The sequence below is a fragment of the Drosophila kikkawai genome, chromosome 3L (genome assembly GCF_030179895.1).
Source record: "Drosophila kikkawai strain 14028-0561.14 chromosome 3L, DkikHiC1v2, whole genome shotgun sequence".
Taxonomy (NCBI): domain Eukaryota; kingdom Metazoa; phylum Arthropoda; class Insecta; order Diptera; family Drosophilidae; genus Drosophila; species Drosophila kikkawai.
In genome coordinates this window covers 16,588,322-16,609,428 of record NC_091730.1, presented here as the reverse complement: position 1 = coordinate 16,609,428, position 21,107 = coordinate 16,588,322, and the positions used below count along the sequence as shown (strand labels likewise).

Here is a 21,107-nt window from a genome sequence, read left to right as displayed (position 1 = left end):
CAGCGCACACTCTGCATATACACTCGGAGGGCACTCCATGCCAGGTTCCATTTCCAGACATCGACCCATCCCAGTATCCATATGCATATATCCATATTCTCCGGCCGATCTGTGGGCCCCTGCTCCGGAAGGCAAATCAATTTTCTGCTGCATTTTATCTGCTCTCAAAGCATTTCATTCGTGATTTTATTATTTTCTAAAATATAATTTATTTTTTAATGAATTAAGAGCAAATTTTAATAATGTATATTTGAATATTGATTTTTTGGGCAATGATGAGATGGAAAATTGAGTAAAATGAAAATAGGACTGAGAAGATCTTGATTGTTAATACATTTTTGGATTTACTATATAATTTTTTATATAATTTATATCATTTATATATATAAATTGATTTATTTTTATATTTTATAATTACAAATTTATATATTTTCTATATAAAATCATATATAATCATTAATATATATATATCAATTTTTTTATATTTTATATATTTTCTTTTTTTAACTTTTACATATTTTAAACTCTCTCAAAAAATTCCCCTTTTTATTGAAATTTTCCCCAAAACGTCAAGCCATCTGTTAAAGTCAATATTCAAGCTGATTTATTGTCTCACCAAATATGACATCTTGCCGAAATATACTTCTGGAAATTGCATTATTAAAATACTCAACTCAGCTAGTGTTTGGTTTTAATTAAATTCCCATGTGGCTTTGGCTGCTCCAAATGCAATTATGCGCTGGCAGCTGTAAATCTCAGACACGCACTTCCACCGGCTGAATGGGTTAGAATCACACACTCCTACACACCCACCATCGCACCCTTTCACTCATATGTTAATGGTTTTATGCGTCACTTGCATCCTGGCAGTCCGCCTCCACATTTTCCCAGCTGCGTCGTGGGCTGCAACGTCTCTCGCCCCGTCTTCCGTCTGCAGACGCAGTTCCTCCATGGACAATATGGTGGCTGCCTTGCGGTTCTCTGATTTATAACATTGTTTACACGGCCTGCCAAAAAGTTTGATTTACTGGCCATTGGACTGGTGGCCACACGTGGTCCCATTTGATTGCCATAACTCATACGACGTGTTGGCCAAGGAAAAGGACTCACGCAGGCGCAGTGTGAAATTGGTCGATGGTAAGTAAAAACATTCAACTTTCTAAGAAAACTAAAGTTGAGTAAAGTGAAACTAATGGGATTTTAAATATTTTAATAAATTGGTAAAACATTTTTTGTTAAATTTACATTTAAATATTTTAAAATATTTAAACCTCAACAATATCCACCATAACTTGTGTGATGTCCTGCCACTTTGGATTCCCAGCAATTATTTGAAACATGTAGGAACCAGTGGGAAAAGGAGTTTTTTCTAACATTCCATCATTCAGAATCATCTTTGATACAATTATATCATTCTAAAAATAATTATTCCTTTTAAAAATATTTTAAAATTCTATGTAAAGTACTTACATTATAAGGACAACTGTGATTTAAATTACTGAATTTAGAAATTGCTTCGTGAGCTATTTTAAACCAGGGAAATCGTGTCTTATGGAGAATAAAATCACAAAAATCCACTGTGACATTATAGAGAAAAGGCCTATACCCACTGAACTTGCGATGTAAACTTAGGTTACCCTGAAATATACATTATTTTTAAAGAGTTTTGGTTTTAATTTTATTTATACATACAATTACTTTAGTTACTGGCAACTGATGAACTTTCACATACACATAAATACCGACTTTTCCGCGTCCCAGCAACTTTAATTCACATTGATTAAAAGCACAGAAGGTTTTATCATAACACTTGCATTTTATGTTGGTGACTTTAAACAAACATTCAGAGACTTTGATCAAGTGAACTGCAAGTAAAACTAATGCTATATTTATTCCAAACGTTTTATTCATTTTACGAACTGATTTCAACTGAAAATGGGGCTTTAAACTTTGCTTATTTATTTTGACTTGACCGCGTAATTAGTTTTTTTTTTATTTGTAATAGATAAATAATTATTTAAATTTTGTTGCTCAGTCATCTGTTTGAAACATATTTAAAATCGATATAGGTAACCGATTACAAACCGATTACCTTCTGGCAAAACTATATATGCTTTCAATTTAATTGTATATTTTACTATTTTATTTATTTTTTTAAAATTATTTATTTATTATTTATTATTTATTTTACACCTCTACGATATCCACCATAACTTGAGTGATGCCTTGCCACTCCGGAGTGCCAGCAATTAATTGATACATGTAGGAACCAGTAGGAAAAGGGGTTTTTTCTAGCATTCCATCATTTAGAACCATCTTTGAAACAATTAAGTCATGCTAAAAAAATGTAATCCTTACAAATATATATCACAATTCTGTATAAAATACTCACATTATACGGACAACTGTGATTTACATTGCTAAATTTAATCATGGTATCGTGAACTATTTTAAACCAGGGAAATCGTGCCTTATTGTGCATAAAATCACAAAAATCCACTGTGACATTGTACAAGAAAGGTCTATAGCCACTGAACTTGCGATGCAAACTTAGGTTAACCTGAAATATACATTATTTCTAGAGAGTGTTGGTTTCATTTGTCATTTGTACATACACGGACTTTGGTAATTGGCAGCTGATGAACTTTCACATACAAAAAGATACCGACTTTTCCCCGTCCCAGCAACTTTAATTCACACTGATCAAAATTACAAAAGGACTTGTCGTAGCATTTACATTTTATGTTGGTGACTTTAAACAAACATTCAGAGACTTTGATCAAATGAACTGCAAGTAAAACTAACGCGATATTTATTCCAGAGGTTTTATTCATTTTACAACTTGATTATAACTAAATTTTGATTTTCCAGCTTTGCCCATTTATTTAGAATTTTGTAATTAGTGTAATTTGTTTCTTTGCCTAATGTATAAATAATTATTTTAGTTTTGTTTAGTCATTTGAATTGAGAACAAATAAATCGATGCTGATAACCGATAAATAAAACAAACCTGGCAACACTTTTAATATATTGACTTTAAAAAATTTATAAAAATATATAAAATATACTATTTTATTTTATTTTTGTAATATATTATTATATTTAATAAATTAAATAAAATAATTCTTAAACCTCTACGATATCCACCATAACTTGCGTGATGCCCTGCCACTCCGGAGTGCCAGCAATGACTTGAAGCATATAGGATCCAGTTGGAAAGGGCGTTTTCTGTAGCATTCCATCATTGAGAATCATTCCCGATACAATTATGTCATGCTAAAAATTGTTTAAAGTGTATTTATTATTTAAAAAAAAATTAAAATTTTATATAAACAACTCACATTATAGGGACAACTGTGATTTAGGTTGCTAAACTTTGAAAGCGCTTCGTGGCCGATTTTCAACCAGGGATATCGTGCCTTATGGTGATAAAAATCACAAAAATCCACTGTGATATTATACAAAAAAGGTCTATAGCCACTGAACTTTCGATACAGACTTATGTTGACCTAAAATAAAATATATTATGATAAAAGCAATTAAGTTGTTATAGATGTGTGACATACTAGGACTTTATTTATTGGCAACTGATGGACTTTCACATACACATAAATACCAACTTTTCCCCGTCCCAGTAACTTTAATTCACACTGATTAAAAGCACAGAAGGTTTTGTCATAACATTTACATTTTATGTTGGTGACTTTAAACAAACATTCAGAGACTTTGATCAAATGAACTGCAAGTAAAATTAATGCAATGTTTTTTCCAATCGTTTTATTCATTTTAGGATCGTTTTTCAACTGGAAATTGATTTTCCCAGTTTTTCCTATTTATTTCGATTTTTAAAGCGTATAATTCGTGTTTTTGTCTAATAGATATATAATTGTTTTAGTTATTTGCAGTCATTTGAGTCAAATATAATTGAAATCTCTATAGGTTTATGATCTAATCTATAAATAAAAAAAATACAAAAAAATATTTATGTTACTTTAGCTGCAATTTATAGTTAAATAAATTGTTTAAAAATCTCTTTATATATTTTTTACATTATAAATAAATGTTATATTATATTCCAACTCCTTTTAATATTTATCTCAAAATTATCAAAGCCATGCCGCTTGGTTTCCCTCTGATTACCCATGCATTTCCCATAAAACTAACTGTTCTCGCTGCATCCGCCAGCAAGACCATGGCGATGATGATGATGATGAAGTTGATGCTTGATTAGCTGGACAGGCTGACCCCAACCACCACCTCCTCCTCCTCCTGTTGCAAGTGAGTACTCCTCCTCCTCCCTCCGCGGCGGGCATGTGTGTGTGTGTGCATGTTCATTTGAGCTTGGCCCGCAGGCGGTGCCACACATCGCACACCTTTTGATGTTGCGCCGACATCTCAGCCCAGAGTCGAACCTCTACGGACAGCTCAGCCAAGTCGAAAGCCACCCGTGCGAAAAAAAAAGTGAGATATAAAATCAAGCGAAAGGCTAAGTCGAGGTACAAATATACCCTAGCTTTAAATCAGGAGAACAGAAAAGGGTAGTTATTTATTTCTTGATTTTTTTTTATAGACACCTCTTCTTTAGATATTTTTGTAAATTACAAAACTATTCTTTTTATTTAGATATAAGATCCTATGGCTTATAACCTCGGGTAGAGTATATAAAAAGATAAAACCAGCATCGCCTGTCCGGATGCTGTCGCTTTGCCGCTCTTATCAACTTGTCCAAAAGCTTTTGCGCTCGTTCAAATCAATTTGAAGCGGTTGGCATCGGCATCTTGAGGCAAAGTTAAGGCCAGGAAAGCGGGAGGCATCCGGCATCAGGCATCAGGCGGTTCCAGCCACACACATCGCAGCTTTGAGGCTCTGCGCATGCGCGGCAGATTCGATGGTGGGCCGGACTGACACAAAGAGGGCGCTATTGCTGCCCCTCCCCTTTGAGCGGCCTTCAGCTTTATTTTATTTTTCTTTTTGGTTTTTTTGTGTTTCGGCCAGCTGTTGTCGGCTTTTTGCCGGTCCGCTGATTCGGCTTTGTTCTTTGCCGTCAGCGTTTAATGGTTGATTTTGTTCAGTCAACTTTTTGCCGCTTTTCGGTTTTTTGTAGTTTTTGCGGTTTGTTTGCTTGATTTTCCTCTTTTTTTTATTAAATTATTATTTACTTTTATTACAAAGCGCGACGGCGGCATGGCAAATTGATGCGATATTTCAATTTGTGACGGCAACAAAGCGAATTATTGTGTGTGGAAATAAATATATCAATGGTGCCGCTGCTGCTGCGCCTACACTTGAACTTCAAAGCGCTTTCCCAGCACCAGCCTCTAGCCCCAACCCTTTGCTAATAAAATTTCTTCGGTACCAAAAATAAAACTCAACCAGCGAGGACCATGAAAAATGCTCGACTTCAAAGCAAATTCAAGGCAAATCGGGCATCGGGGGGCGCAAGGGAGATCTCTCGCATAAACAAAAGGCAATTGAAATGCTTCTAAAAAGAGATTTTTGCTGTTTTGTATATTTGCTGCCACTTAAGTTGGTAGACCCTGCCAACCCTCTGCTGTCGCTGTCGCTCTGCCTTTGACTCGGCCGGCTCCCTCCTTCGATCCGGCGATTTGTTTTGCCCGTCACTTTTTAATTGTTGTCAACCAACCCACACAGGGCGACTAAGAGCAGGAGGGCCAAGCAAGAAGAGAGATGTGCACTGGAAGAAAAAATTAGGTTTAAATAAGCTTGAAATTATAAAAGACTTAAAATTTAAATACAAATTTAATTAAGATAATTAAAGAGCATTTCTGTGTCAATAAAATTCAAAGTCAAATGCCATTCTTTCTTAATAAATAAACATTTATGAAAGTATTTTTTTATATTTCTAAAAGTTTATAATTTATATTTTTAACGCATACTTGTTTTTACCTCTTAAATATTCTTAATAAATTTATATAAATTTATTTTAGATGCAACTTAATATACAAAAAAATGTAAATTTTGAAAATTAAAACTTGGAAAAGAAAAACTCTCAAAATAATAATTAAATTAATAAATTGACCAAAAATATCGCACTCGAAATAATATCAAAAATATCTTAAGCTTTGAAGTATTGAAATTAAATTAATTAAATTTAATTTATTTTTAAATATTGGATACCTTCTTATTTCAGTTTTATATATTTTTAACATCTTCAGAAGTAACATTTTTACGTTTGCTTTCTGCAACTTAATATTGAAACTTTTTAGGGCTGTTAATTACCTTCTCATAAAAAACCCATATATTTTTCACCGTGTAAAGATGAAGCATTGGACATGGAACAGGCCGCACCCAAGTCGGGCCACATGAAAAAGACATCAAAGCAAATCTTGACAAGCGAATATGCCTCTTATCTGCATCTAGCCAAGCGGTGTGAGCCAGTGACTCTGGGATGGGGAATATGGAGGCAGGACATTAAGGAGGAGCCATGCCAAAGACACACACACATACACTCACATGCAGGCTGCAGGAAGTGCCTTCCGTTCTGGTCTGTTTCTGGTCTCCTCCTTGTGGGATACATTTCCTGCCGAGCCACACCCCTTCCGCCCCCAACACACTCGAAGCAACATGCAGTCCTGCTTGGATGCATTTTAAAGTTGAAAACAAAAGCAACAAACACCCATAAAACCATATACGACAGCCACAATAAAGTTGTGCCCCAAAAAAAAAAGAGACTAAAAGTGGAGCTTGGGACAGGGTTTTTCGGTCAGCAGAATTGGACTTTTGGTACTCAAATAAGGGACATGAGAGGACTTGTTTGGTCAAAAGTTTTCAAATTTAACAAACATACGTGTTTCGAGTTGCCAAGGGAATAATAAATATGAATATCTAAACAAGTGCATCCTTGTGCTTTTAATTATGTATTTACGGGACTTTTGTGATGACAAAGCCTTTATAGATTTGTAACTTAAGTTTGTTTGAAGAAGTAATTTAATTTAAATTTAAAAAAATACGGCGATGTAAATTTATTTATTTGGAGTTGGTGAAGTTCCTTTATTATTTAATAAGATCAATTTAAATTCTCTATAAATTATACCTTTAGAAATACAAAACAAAAAATTTTAAAAGCCAAAGAAAAATACATTTTCGATACAACATTTTAAAGTAAAAATATTTTTAACTGTGTCATACACTTAAATTATTAGTTTTATTATTCAAAATTGCAGCAGATCTTATATTTTTCTATTGATTTCCTTAACATTTATTATCCTTCATTTTATTCTGTAAATTTAATTTAACAAAGATATATGTATTAAATTTGTTTTAAATTGTTTCAAAAACTTGGCTTTCATTTCACAGCTTTTAATAAACATTGATTCCTCTTATAAAGCTCTCTTTCTGCCTCCGTCTTAACTTCAATATCGAAAAGCTTCTTCTTTCTCCCAATTTATCCTGTCCCAATACTCCCTACTTACTTATTCCGATGTTGTTTTTCCTTTCTGCTGCAACAGCTGCCACATTTTGTTTCCTTTTTTTCAGCTGCTGCTGCTGCTGTTGCTGTTGACGTTTATGCAAATTGTGTTGTTATTTTTTGTGTGTCAACCGAAAAAACAAGAACTAAAAACAGAGAAATCTGAAAAAGCCTCTGCTCGGACCTCCGCTCGACTCCTCCCGAATCGATAAATGCAAATTCGTGCAAACGAAACCTGGAACGGTATGCCTCTTGTCACAAGAACTTTGACTACCAAGGATTTTCCTTTACATCTAATTTAATTTTTGAATTATGAATTTAAATAGAAGAATGCAGCGAAGGAGAATTGTGAGGACATCTAAATCATTCGGCCAGTGCTCCATTTACATCGCTGGCAAACTTTGTCCTGTCCCCCGGTTGCGTAACTCGAAAGTAATTAAATTGAAACAGAGTGCAAAATGCACACAAAAGCCGGAAACTCCATGTAAGGGGGAGGTGCTGATGAGGGGCGTGGCATATGCTCATGTTTGTGGGGATCACTGAGACTAAAAGGAGGGGAAAATATGGAAAATAAAGAATAAGATCTATTTTAAAATAAATATTTAAGTGTATACATTAAAGAATGATGTTTAAATTTATATTTATATATTTTGTGTTACTAACAATTTAAAGTTTGATTTATTTTAAATATTTAATGAACTAAAAGAGCTTTAAAATTTTTTAAAAATATTTTATTTTCAAATCATGATGAATATTTTTTAATGATTTGATTTTCTTAAACCAATTTACCTTTCCCTCGACTTTGATAAGTTTTTTCTTTAAAAAAAAATTGCCTTAAGAGTCTATAAGTATTTTATAAAATAATAAAATAAACTAAATAAACCTAAAAACCAATCTATTTCCATTTATTCTCTTTGTGCATTGCGTGTGGGATTTGCCATGGCAAAAGTCAAGTGTGTTCCCAACACAAAAGTGTTGAAAATACCGAGGGGGAGGGAAATGGGGCGAGCAAAGCAACTGGCAGCATGTTGACAGCACACAGCAGCAGCACCCTCTTTCCATACCCAACCCTCCGTTGGGCCGGCACAAAGTTATAGTTATGATGATTGTTGATTTAGAGTTTTTAGTTTTTAGGTTGCCAGATGGGCCAAGGAGGGATTTGTGTAGCGTGCAATTAATTTTGTAGCCCCCCAACTTCAAAGGAGCTGAAAAGGAGCCGACGCCGCCCGTGGACAGATGATGATGATGACAACAACTTGGATGCTCCGTCAATGGGGGCCTTTGAAGCGATGGTCTCTCCCCCATGGATCTCCATGGATCCCCATGGGCCATCGCATAGACAGAGAGAGACCCCGTGACAGCAGTGCTAATGGGGGAGATGGAGAGACAGTGAGATGAGAGAACGGGGAAGCCCCTGTGCCGACCAAATCCAATTCGAACTCTTTCTGTTCCCATGGCCGTAACCCGAGACCTCGGAATGTCACAAATTCTTGTTGTACACTGATAGAAAATGGTTTTAAAATGTAATAAATTACATTAAACGAAGAAAAAGTTAATTTTGTTTGCAGATTTTTTATTTATTTATAGTTTATATTATATTTATATATATTAAGCCATCTTTTTTGTTTAATATTCCCTACAAGATTTTTGAATTTTAAGCAATATCACCAGGCCAACCGATTTAGACAAGCGATTTTTCTTGTATATTGAGCAATATAAAAACGTTAATAAACATATTTTTAATTTAAACTTATTCATTAAAAGTCTTTTAAAAGTTTGTAAAGGTAATTTATATAACTGGAGATAGACTAGGATATATTTTATAAAAATTATAAGCTTATTTTAAATATTTAAATGAGAAAAATATAAAAAAAAACAAGAAAGGAAGCTAACTTCGGCACGCCGAAGCTTGTATACCCTTGCAGATTGGTTTTCATATTTATATTATAAATTAGAATGCCGAAAACAGACACTAAACAGAGTTTTATAACATTTTACCTATACTTATTATGTTTACAGTTTGACAGTTACAGTTTTACATTCCCAACTTTATATATTTTATACATTTACCGATCGCTTCTATGGCAGCTATAAGATATAGTTGTCCGATTTTTATGAAATTTATACCAAAATTCTATAATAATAAGTAAAGCTTATATCTTATATATCAGAGTAGATAAAAAAACCTTAATAAACAACGAAGTTATAATTTTTTCTATTACTTTCCCTATCGTTCCTATGGCAGCTATAAGATATAGTCGTTCGATTTTCATAAAATTTTTACCAAAATTTTGGAATAATAAAAAAAGGCTATATCCCAAAAAAGGTGGAATAATATTGGAAAACAGCCAAGTTATAATTTTTTTTCCAAAAATGTATCGAACATTTGTATGGCAGCTATATGATATAGTCGTCCGATCCGGCCCGTTCCGACATATATAGCAGTGAGAGTATATAGAAGACTATATGCAAAGTTTCATTCAGATAACTTTAAAACTGAGGGACTAGTTTGCGTAGAAACGGACAGACGGACAGACGGACGGACAGACGGACGGACAGACGGACATGGCTAGATCGACTCGGCTATTGATGCTGACTAAGAATATATATACTTTATAGGGTCGGAAACGTCTCCTTCACTGCGTTGCAAACTTCTGACTGAAATTATAATACCCTGCAAGGGTATAAACAGGGGTTATTTTAGGCAAAACAATAGATAAACTTAAAAATATATATATATATAATCCATAAAAAGTAATTATGTAAATCTTAAATCTTTAATGATCTTTAAATGGTTCTTCTTTATATTCTAATTTTTTTCTCAGTGCCTTTATGCTCCCCTCCCTCTTCACTGTTGCTCCCCTTGTGGTCGCCTGCACTGGCCGCCTGTCAATGCGAGAAGTCTTCACTTGACTCCGCGGCTCTGGCTGCGGTTGACATTCGCCACGATGGCTGTCATGCCTATGGCCTCTGCTGGAGTTGGCGTTGGCCTCCAACTCCCCTGTATTTTTTCCCATTGGACACTGGCCGGCTCCTCAGCTATAGCCCTGTGACAAGTGGGGCTTTGATGGCCGACCAAATTCGGACTATAGCATTGGCCAGAAGATGACCGAGCATTGATAGGGATGAGATCGTTTTAGATGGGGTTGAGATATGTAAACAATTTAATAGCTACGAATTTAAAACGATATTAATATCATATATGATATAAAAACCAAAGCAAATTCTTGCGAATTATTAAAACTGGCATGATTGACATCAGCAAACTAATTACACAAAGAAATTCCCCTAAAATCAAATCAAAGTCAGAGCTGATTCTTGATTCAGAACATGCCCAACCCGAATTAGCTGCTCCCCTGAGAGATTGCGGTTGCTCAGGAAACCAGCAGCAGCCCCCTGGCTTTGACAAGAAATATGGAAATTCCATCGCGCGTCATGTCACTTGTGGTTTACATATCAAATTTCCAATGTCTAACCAAAGATATGTGGAATTAAAAAAAAAAAGAGGAGAAAAGCCATACCTTCATCTATATATATAAATTTTCCTTTTGCAGGTCTTATGTTATTTTACCTCTACCTCTGGCATATGTGCATAATTACACTTTTATTAACAGTCAACCGGCAGGAGGGAAGCCAAGTGAAAAACTGCCACCCACAAGGCATACAAACCTCCCCCCGATTTCCACAATTTCTCTTTGTCTACGTGTGCGGACTGCTGAATGCAAACAGGTGAGCTTGCAGCAACAACTGGCATCCTCGCATCCTGCAGAGACTCGCGCACATATCCACACATCCTTACGGCCTTTGGCATCAGCCATCCACGGCACATCCTCAGAGACACTTGAGCTGCACTCGGCTTAAATGAAGTGCACACGCCGCCATGCACATCAAAGCCTGCCGCCATTAGCCCGATGCAGTGAACTAATTAGACACGCCCCCATGCCCCTGGCTCCTCACCTGGGCTGGGAGAACTATTACAAACAGCATTAAATGTTCTTTGAAACTAAAAGAATTTTAAATTCGTCATAATTCGAGGGCAGTTCAAATAAGAAATGTGTGGGGGGAATAATTTTCATATTTGGTCTGTTATAAAATAATTTAATTAGGGATTTTGTGGGAGATAGGCTGCTGGTTTGTAATCTCTAAAATCACGTATCATGATGCAGCATTCCGTGCGGTTAAGATGGTGCGTTAAATGTTATAGACTTAAGATAAGAAATAATTTTAATAAAATGCTCTTTTTGATTATTTAATAATTTTATTCAACATTTCGTACATGGCTTTATAAAATATTCTTAATCTAAGATACTCATTAAAAACAAACTAACCCGAATTGAAAACATCAGTTTTCATATTGTAAAAAAATGCACTCCCTCCCTTCTCCTCATTAAGTCTGCATTAAAACCCATAATTAATATTTATTTGATCAATAATTAGATGAATTTTTTAGCTGATTTCTTGCAGTTGAACTGCAATTATTGTTTATAATTTTCTTCAGCTTAACTTTGTCTTTTAGATGGTACTTTACGAAAGTAGTTATTCAGTCTTTGAATTGAAATATTAATTGAAAAAATAGGATTGTGACAAAGGACAACGAATTTAATATCATAAAAAACCTCAAATAAATTTCAAAAACACACCAAAGTAATTTTAAATATCCTTCCCACTCGCACAAAAAGAAAAGAAACCGAAAACATTAAAAAACTATGTACAATTTATAAGATATACAACTTAAGCAAATAAAAAACCACAAAACTTTTCACAATTATACACAATTGTTAACAAAAAATCACACTTAACACTAAAGGTTATTTCTCAGCATACGTTAAGTTCAGGATGTGTCTTAGTTTGGACTTGGGACTTTAATCCCAAACTTATATATATAATTATAAGTTTCCTAGGGAAATATATATATGTATATATCGTTCTGCTTTACTTTATCGTGATGTCTTTCGTTCGCTTGAGTATAACCGCTGCTGATTCACATACAACTGCAGCGGCGGCACCTGGCCCAGCAAGGGAATCGGCGGTGGGGGAGGAGTCAGATCCAGTGGCGTTGTAGACGCTGACGAAGGGCTGGTGGTGGAGCTCATGCTCGAGGTGCTAGACCTATTAGACAAGGACTGTGCCGAGCGTGTTCTTCTTAGGGACTCTGCTCCCTTGGGTGGCTTGCCGCTGCCCTGCTCACCATAGCTATGAACCCGGCCAACCACCTTGAGGTTAGTCCTGTAGGGTGGATGTTCTTGCGCCGCCTGGCTGTAATAGGATTTCCTCAAAATGCAACAAATGGCCAAAAAGGGTATGGCTAGAATTCCACAAAAACCCAGAGCTATGATTAGCAAAACATCCACGCCTTCGGCTCGCCAAAAGTTTAGGGTATTTGCATGGGATTTAAGGAAATCTGCTCCTCCCGAATCCAGAATCAACTGTATCTTACGCACAGCCTTGTTGGCTGGCCCGGCAGAGTCCTTGCTTATCAATCTCTCATTTAGCTGAACCATTTTCTCCACATAGCTAGTGTTTAGAGTGAGTTGCCTGATCCCATGGAGCAGGGCATCATAGGCTATGACATCATAGTTAACTGTCAGGGAAACACCATGTTGCATCAGTCTCTGGGCCATCACCTCCTGCTCGGCTAGTATGGGTATGGCAAGTATGGGCTTTTGTCCTGCAACCGATTCCCAGACGCTCAATTGCCCGCAGCTACTGATGAACATCTTCACCTGCTGATGGCGCAGTATGGCCTGCTGTGGCCACCAGTCGGCAATCATTACATTCTCGGGGAGGGTTAACTCCGCTGGAAACTCCTCAGTTTCCCATTTTAACAAGAAATGGAACTCGGTGAGGTGACCAAAGACATCAAGCAAGATGGAAAGCTTTTCTGGTGGCAACTGAGCTGTCTGGACATCGGCACCCAGGCTAAAGTAGATAACTCCACTGGTGGCAGTCTCCATGAAGGACACTAAGTGCTGGAAATTAGAAAGATTTTAGAGAGAGTTTATAAATTATATAAAAAAAACTTACATTTGGCAACTGAAGTTCATTCTTAGGGGTTAAATGCAAGCCCCCCACCTCCACCATATTGGGTAAATAGGCCCTGGGATAATGCAAACCCGGATGGGAGTTGATCAAGGCCAAGCTTAGATTCTTGGTCAGATCTCTATACAAAGGCAGCTCCTTAACGAGCAGCTCAAAATGATTAGTATACACCGATTGCTGGGAGATCAGGTGAAAAAAGTTGTAGGTCAGCCGCTCAAAGGTGCTCATCAAAGAGTTTACAATCCTCTGCTTGGTGTTCATCCTCTCCGTGAAGGGCAAAAAGTTGCTAGGATCCAGGGACGAGGACTGGGGATTGCCAAACATATTGTTAAGCCAGGAATTGGCGCCGGTGGGACTGATAGCAACGGTGGGTATGCCATAGTAGAAGGCCAAGCTAAAGGATTATATTGAAAATATTTTAATTATTCAGTTTTAGCTAGATAATCTCCTTAACTCACCCTAGCAGAGCATCGCTCAGAAACAGGTCCACTATGAGTAAATCAAATTTCTCGCCGCTGGTCAGGAGTTTTCTCACCTGACCATCAGACAGCAGGATATCCACATTGGTGGTGCCCGCATAAATCAATCTGGTGAAGCGCTCCATTACGCTCTGGGAGCGCATCTCCTCCGCCTGGAAGCTCATGCCCATGTCCAGCCAGTTCTCACGCAGACCCTCAATCCGCAGCTCCCTGATCCTTGGGATTTCCGCATCTTCCACAGCATGTGGACTGATCAAGGTCACGGAGTGATTTCCGGAACGACTCTCCACCAGTTCCTGCAGCAAGCTCCGCCCGAAAAGATAATGCGATTTCCATACACTGGGAAAAACCGCCAGTATATTGGCACCTAAGGCAAAGCCGCCAAGCAACGAGGCCAGCAATAGCCGCAGGAGATGCATTCTGTATGCAGGAACAAAATCCGCATCCGCATCTACAACTACTGTATCTACATTCGGCGTTTCGTATCTGTGAAGTTTTTGCTTTTCCGGTTTTGCAAAAACACACAAGCTCACACACGCAAACACACACACAGAAGCAAACACGCGTATAAACACGCACACGCACACGTAGAGCAGCCCCTGCTGGGCGTCTATTATTATCTGCTGCCTTTACTTATAGTTATTCCGCCAATTTTCATCATTTTGCGGACTACGAATCAATGGCACAAAATCGCAGGCGATAATTAAACACTCGGATTGGTAAATAATAGCAACGAAAGTGAAAAGAACGGCGAGCAACAACAATGCGGCGCTGTCGGTGTTTCGGGGCGAATGGCAGCTGTTGGGCGCAGGGATGCCAACTTGGCTTTTTACAGGTTTTTTGATGTTTATTTTGTTAATAAATAATTTATATATTTTTGTTATTTTTAGATAATAATAAAAGGAAAATAGGACTTAAAAAATTAAAAAAAAATTGAAACAAAACCTAATAAAAAATTAAACAATAAAAGCTTTAGCAAAATGTAGTGGCGGTAGATCATGAGTTAAAAACGCAATTGAATAGTTTATAATTTGTTTCTAGTAGTTATTAAGCTCTGTATTTTTAAAGCTTATCGTTGCCTCTTTAAAATTTAATTGCTATATTATTTAACAGCCACTTTAATTAGAACTAATAACTTGCTCCGTGCTGTGCTCTGTGGCTCTCCGGTATTTTTCTGCTCTCTGACTAACGGTCACACTCTCCCATCTCGCTGGTAAACAATTTGAAAATTTGCATTTTACTTTAGTTGCTAAATCATCCGCGCAAATTGTTCAACAAAAGAAGTGCTAAATTGAATAATTGCAGGGGCTGCCAGCGGATGAGCCAAATAAAATAATAAAATAAAGCACAACATAAGAACAGAACAGACGACAAACAAACCGATTTTGCAATTTGGCACACAGCCAAAAGAGCAAAGAACGAAAAAACATTAAAACAAGAACAAAAGGTGAAATATTTAACCGCAAGAAATACACGGTGAGAAAGTGAAAAGAACAGCTGGGCCGGTCTCAGGTGTTGCGCGTTGGCAATTGAATTAGTTTTTTATGTTAACGCGGCCCTAAGTACACACAGATACAAATAAAGATACTAACAAAAACAACAACAATCTGTGGATAAACCGGCAACAACAGCTGAAATTATAGCCAGTAGACGAAACGGGCTTACGTAAGCCACTTGCAATTACAAACGTTTAAACAAAATCAAAAAAGCAAGAGTCCGAAAATGGCACAGGTATCCAGTGAGTATTTTGTTTTTACCTGTTTCCTTAATTAATTCCAATTAAACTTGCAAATAGGCAACGTTTCGAAATAAATTTAAAACTCTTTGGAAGTTTTTTTTATATTTAAAATTTTTTGTTTCGTTTTATATCCAAAATTTATTCTCATAACTTTTTAAGTTGATTTTTTTTATTAAATTACTTCTGTAAATATATTTTAATTTTATAAACTAACCAAAAAATATACACTTTTTCGGTTGTTTATTTGGTTTTTGTATTATTTATCAATAATTTATTCTCAAAATTTTTAAATTATTTAAATTGATTTATTAAATTACAACTGTTAATAAATTTAAATTTGTTTAATTTTCGGTCGAAATATTAAATTTTACATATTTTTGTAACCGCTTTTATGTTAAAATATCACTTTTTATAGCATACTTTAAGAGAACTTGACTTTTTAGGATAGACGCTATCTTTGAAAATAATTTTTTTAATAAGAAAACAAACAATTTTTAAGCCTATCAATTAAAAAAATTAAAATAAAATCTTATACGCCATATAAATTGTAACAATGTAAACATTTAAAAATAAATTTAATTATACAAATAATATTAATACCTTATTTTTTAAATATTTTGTCATTACTCCCAAAGTTTTATGTTAAAAAAATATGTATTATAAAATAAATAAACAATTTCTACCCCTTCTTTGTAGCCCTCATCGATGTGGACAAGCCACTCTTCGATCTCAGCAGCTTTGCTGGTCGCTTCCAGTACTTCGCCTGGATGACGGATCCGCGAACCGTGCTGGTCTCCAGCGATCGCCTGCTGGAAGCCAAGACCATGATCGAAAAGTACCGAAAGGGCGAACAATCGCCGCTGGTTAAACCGGAAGAAGTTCATTACAACATGAAGCTATATAATTCGGCCTTTCATCCGGATACCGGCGAACTGCAGAATTTCTGCGGACGCATGAGCTTTCAGGCAAGTCTCGTGATGGTTTTTGCGGCACGTGGGCTGATCCCTAAAATAGAGACGAAGACGTTGTGAATGAATGGGTTGCCAAAAAAAAATAGAGAGAAAAAATAGAAAACAAAAATAAATAAGAGAAAAACATAGAGGCACGAATTTAACACTAGACTACAAGGTATTTCATCAGCATCACCTGAAAAATTATCTTTTGAAATTATAAAAAAGTTTATGGGAGGTTTAGGTAAGATAAGTGGAGGCTTTATGAAGGTTACAATAGTTTACAGGGTTTATAAGGGATATAAAAACTTAACAGAAGATGAAATTAACAACACAAACTATTGTTAGAAATTTTAAATAATTATTTTAAGACTTAAAAGAAAGAAAAGTATTATTTGTAAACTAATTACTAAGCTAATATTATATTTTATTATACTTTACCTCTCTTTCTGCCAACAGTTTTGTTAATTAATGATTATTCTTCACTAATCGTTTTCCAATTTTCAGGTCCCCGGTGGCATGTTGATCACCGGCGGCATGCTGGCCTTCTACAGAACCGTTCCAGCCGTAGTGCTCTGGCAATTCATCAATCAATCCTTCAATGCCGTGGTCAACTATACGAATCGCAATGCCAATTCACCCACCAGCGTTACGCAGCTGGGCGTGGCCTATGTTTCGGCCACAACGTCCGCTTTAATAGCCGCCATTGGATGCAAGAACTATTGGTCCAAGAAGGCTAGTCCATTGTTCCAAAGATTTGTACCCTTTGCTGCTGTGGCGGCCGCCAATTTTGTCAACATTCCGCTGATGCGACAAAATGAGATACTCAATGGCATAGAAGTGAAAAATATGGATGGAGAGATTGTGGGACAGAGTAGATTGGCTGCCATTAAGGGTATAGGAGAGGTGATTGTATCCAGGATTGCGATGGCTGCTCCTGGAATGCTAATACTGCCGCTGATCATGGAAAGACTGGAGAAACTGCCCGCCTACAGGCGCATCAAATGGATAAATGCCCCCTTCCAGACCCTGATGGTTGGCTGCTTGTAAGTAGAGTCAGTCAAACACCTTTTGTGATTGTTAATTTATATATTTAAATACTTTTTAGCCTCTGCTTTATGGTGCCCACGGCCTGCGCTGTATTCCCTCAGCAATGCTCTCTGGATACATCCACCATGCGCACCTTTGAACCGGAACTTTATGAGAAAATGGAGAAGAACACAAGAGGCAATGTGCCCCAGCGAGTATATTTCAACAAGGGTCTGTAAGAACTCGGGTTTGCGGGGCAGGACAATAATCTGTTTAGTCGTCGTCGTGTTTGTTTTGTAGAGCATTTATGGTATCCAAATCGCGCAATATTTGGCAGTCGTTGTTCCTTTGTCTTTTGTGTCAATTGTCGTAGTTAAACTAAGCTGAAAAGAATCTCAAATCTATGGAAAATGTTAATGTTCTAGCCGTGTTTCAGGTTTTAAGAAGGGTTTTTAAAAATTTAATTCATATTTAAAGTCTTTAAATAAGTTAAAAGTGAAATATTTTTAGGAAAAATTTAAAGCTGGAAATATATAGTCTTGCAATGCTTATTAATTTAAGAAATTATTCAAATTATTCTTTAACAAAATTAAAGATATATCACCCAATTGTTCCTATGGCAGCTATATAATATTAATGGAAGCTTTACCACTATCCCAAAATTTCTTTTTACTAAAGTTTCCAGCAGCTATTTATTGCTTCTATAAAAAAATATTTCCTGTTTAAATTAAGTTAAAAAAAATTTTTAATTAATTACATTTTTTAAATATAAAAAAATGAGAAAAAAAACTAATTAAAATTTTTAAAATCTTAAATTTAAATTTAGGCAATTTTTTAAATAAATCAAAAAATTATTAAAATTTTTAAAAATAAAAAATTGAGAAAAAAAATATTTTAAATTTTCATCGTCAACATATTTTTAGCTTCTATTTCCTGTTTGAATTAATTTAAATTTTTTAATTTATAACAAATGTTTAAATTGATAACAAATTGTTAAATTAATAACAAATGTTAGTTCTCTGAAAGTAACACCTGAAACATGTGCTAATTGTTAAAATATTTAGCCAATTAACTTGTCATGTACTTAATGGGTATTATTTTTGTAAATGTCCTAAAATGTGTTCAAAAATGTTAATATTTCGAAATAGTTACGGTGAAGGTATTAAAAACAAAGATTATAATCGGTTTAAAAAAATGTTTACTCGGCTAATTAACTGAAACTGAAACTGATTTTTAATCAGAAAATTATTAAGAATGCCCAAAGATATAATATAGGTTTCTAAGCCTCAAAGATCAAGATCAAGCAGTAAAAATGCTTTTTGCAACATTATTTATATCACTAACTGGCTCATGTTTCTTTAGTTGTTAGCTCTTTAGAGTACTCACATGTCGGTAATAAATGTTTTAAAAAAAAGAAAATACCTTTGTTTACGGGTTTTAAAAACGGTTTTATTAGTTATGTATGTTCTGGTATCCTGTATAGGTATATATAGTATATATGTATATATATCATTATACATAACGTTTTTGCGGGGCTTTCGTTTATTTAGATATTTTCGGTTTTTCATTTTCATCGTGTTGTAAAGTTTACAAAATGTGCAAAACACAACTAGGTAGCTATAGAATATTCCATTTTCGTCCTTTTCAACGTTGTCACACTTCTCCATTTTTATTGTTTGGTTGAAGCTGCAAGGTGCTCGCGCCAATAAATCATTTTTCTTTGGACTTTTTCGGTTTGTTCAAGGTACAATTTAGATTTTCGTTAAATGTATGTAGTTTTAGGTATTGTTTTTATTTATTCTTTTTTTACTTTGCTTTTGTTGGCACTGGCGCTTAAAAATTCTTATTATTCTCGTGTGCTAAAACATTGATGGGGAAAAATTCAACACTCAGATGTTACAATGTATGTAAAAATTGTTGCTTGAAAAAACGAGAAACACAAATTTTAACAAATATAGACAATAATTTTCGTTTCGCTTGTAAAAATTGGTTGTTCTTTGTGGCCTTTGTTTTTTGTGTGCTGCTTTTTAAGTATTGGAATTTGTCACATGGATCATCAGCAAAAATTTATTTATTTATATTTTTTAATACATTTTCCATTTACCTTAATTTATCGAATATTAAGTGGCAAAACTTTCGATACACAATTATTTACTTGGGGTGGCATTTTGAGTATTTTTTTTATGCCGCTTCAAAAGTTAGTAATTGTAATGTGTGTATTCATATATTTTATTTTATACTGACTGAGGCTTTTTCAACATTATTAAATTGGCATTTTGTAACTTGCTTAATGCTTAAGATTCTTCGTATTCTTCGTTTTTTTTTTATTTGGTTTCTGGCGCTTAGCTGGGAAAGCTCGTTCAAAATCGTAGGGGTTTTCCTCATGCAAAAAATCTTATTGGCTAAACAAGCTTCCTTTTTGAACAGGAACTTCAATCCGTATTTTAGCTGCCTAATCAGAAATTTATATCCATTCATTTTCCACAAAAATAAGAAAAATTCCAGCGAAAATCGGGAGAACCCCACGGAATCAGCATTTCCATATCGCAATCCTCGTTATTTCCTGAGCTTTAAAATTTAGAATATTCTGACCATAAAACCACTTACCACACATATTGGGCATTATCTTTGCCATATTTTCCCATCTCTTTACCAAAATCGAATCAGTCAAGCTTTAGCTGGAAGCAAATCCTAGCCTTCGGCCCAAGAACTCGTCTTTGGCCCTCATTAAAAATCCAACTAAACCATCTTTGCTTGTTTGCTTTCTGCCTTTAACTCGGGGATTTTCCTCTACATTTATATAAATATTATTTTTTTATATTGCGCACAGCCTTATTTTTTCCAAAAAGTTTCTGGGTTTTTATATTAGTTTTTTGTGTGTTTTTCATATATAAACCATTTATTTTTCAGAGTTTGCTTTCAGTTTGTTTTTTATTTATATTTTTTTGTTGTTAAACTTCACCTGATAAATTTTGTACCAACATTGCCCCACTGGAAAACAGCTGACATACAACTTTATTTATTTTTTTATATCCATTAAATAACAAATTATCCCTTTATACTTTGCCCTTTCGTTCCATTTTCCTGTCCTTTTCCAGCATCTTTAACATTTTTATTTGGTAGAAAATATGTTCCATCATAAAATCTTTTTACTTTTACCTCTATTTGTGGTTCTTTTCTGGCCAAGACCGCCCTTTTTAAAAACCATAAAAAAGTTGTTTGCATGGAGTTTGGGTTTCATTTCCTTATTCCTTTTTTTTTTGTGTTGTGCAAAATGTTTGTATTTTATTTTCTTTTTGTTTTAGTTTTTCGTTTTTCATTTTTCAATTTTAAAAATTCTTCGATATTCGGTTTTTAGTTTCGCTTTTACACTTAAATATGACTTGGCATTCAGTAGTTGTATTTTATATAAAGGGGATTCTTGGGGACTTCCGCTTTTCCTA

General features: G+C 35.2%; 3 protein-coding genes across 4 annotated transcripts; 1 reads left to right on the top strand and 2 right to left on the bottom strand.

Moving 5' to 3' along the window:
• Positions 1 to 3,126: 3,126 nt before the first annotated feature.
• Positions 3,127 to 11,333, bottom strand: LOC108085530 (uncharacterized). Its single transcript, XM_017182163.1, has 3 exons — positions 11,229 to 11,333; positions 3,342 to 3,509; positions 3,127 to 3,276 (listed from the first exon to the last, which is right to left on the bottom strand). Exons 1-3 carry the CDS (start codon positions 11,331 to 11,333, stop codon positions 3,127 to 3,129), a joined length of 423 nt encoding a protein of 140 aa, XP_017037652.1.
• Positions 11,334 to 12,121: 788 nt separating this feature from the next.
• On the bottom strand, positions 12,122 to 14,499 carry Ugt316A1 (UDP-glycosyltransferase family 316 member A1). The gene is made up of 3 exons (XM_017182183.3): positions 13,927 to 14,499; positions 13,454 to 13,862; positions 12,122 to 13,398 (listed from the first exon to the last, which is right to left on the bottom strand). The coding sequence occupies exons 1-3, from the start codon at positions 14,364 to 14,366 to the stop codon at positions 12,367 to 12,369; spliced, it is 1,881 nt and encodes a 626-aa protein (XP_017037672.1). The 5' UTR covers positions 14,367 to 14,499; the 3' UTR covers positions 12,122 to 12,366.
• A 154-nt stretch (positions 14,500 to 14,653) lies between these two features.
• Positions 14,654 to 19,083, top strand: Sfxn2 (sideroflexin 2). 2 transcript variants are annotated; one of them, XM_070285850.1, is made up of 5 exons: positions 14,654 to 14,782; positions 15,253 to 15,685; positions 16,382 to 16,650; positions 17,143 to 17,681; positions 17,744 to 19,083. In XM_070285850.1, exons 2-5 carry the CDS (start codon positions 15,670 to 15,672, stop codon positions 17,901 to 17,903), a joined length of 984 nt encoding a protein of 327 aa, XP_070141951.1. In that variant the 5' UTR covers positions 14,654 to 14,782; positions 15,253 to 15,669; the 3' UTR covers positions 17,904 to 19,083. The 2 variants fall into 2 exon arrangements, with proteins under 2 accessions (XP_070141951.1, XP_017037674.1); XM_017182185.2 differs by lacking the exon at positions 14,654 to 14,782 and having other exon boundaries at positions 15,144 to 15,685.
• The last annotated feature ends 2,024 nt before the right edge of the window (positions 19,084 to 21,107 follow it).

What these genes read in the sequence shown, in the direction of transcription:
- LOC108085530 (XM_017182163.1), bottom strand. Translation starts at nt 11,333, where the DNA reads ATGGCGGCAGGCTTTGATGTGCATGGCGGCGTGTGCACTTCATTTAAG. An exon ending in GATGGCTGATGCCAAAGGCC is followed by an intron (nt 3,510 to 11,228) that starts GTAAGGATGTGT and finishes ATTTTATTTTAG; the next exon opens with GTCAACATAAGTCTGTATCG. An exon ending in ATCACAGTTGTCCCTATAAT is followed by an intron (nt 3,277 to 3,341) that starts GTGAGTTGTTTA and finishes AACAATTTTTAG; the next exon opens with CATGACATAATTGTATCGGG.
- Ugt316A1 (XM_017182183.3), bottom strand. Translation starts at nt 14,366, where the DNA reads ATGCATCTCCTGCGGCTATTGCTGGCCTCGTTGCTTGGCGGCTTTGCC. An exon ending in CTGAGCGATGCTCTGCTAGG is followed by an intron (nt 13,863 to 13,926) that starts GTGAGTTAAGGA and finishes ATAATCCTTTAG; the next exon opens with CTTGGCCTTCTACTATGGCA. An exon ending in ATGAACTTCAGTTGCCAAAT is followed by an intron (nt 13,399 to 13,453) that starts GTAAGTTTTTTT and finishes TCTAATTTCCAG; the next exon opens with CACTTAGTGTCCTTCATGGA.
- Sfxn2 (XM_070285850.1), top strand. An exon ending in GCGGACGCATGAGCTTTCAG is followed by an intron (nt 16,651 to 17,142) that starts GCAAGTCTCGTG and finishes TCCAATTTTCAG; the next exon opens with GTCCCCGGTGGCATGTTGAT. An exon ending in ACCCTGATGGTTGGCTGCTT is followed by an intron (nt 17,682 to 17,743) that starts GTAAGTAGAGTC and finishes AATACTTTTTAG; the next exon opens with CCTCTGCTTTATGGTGCCCA.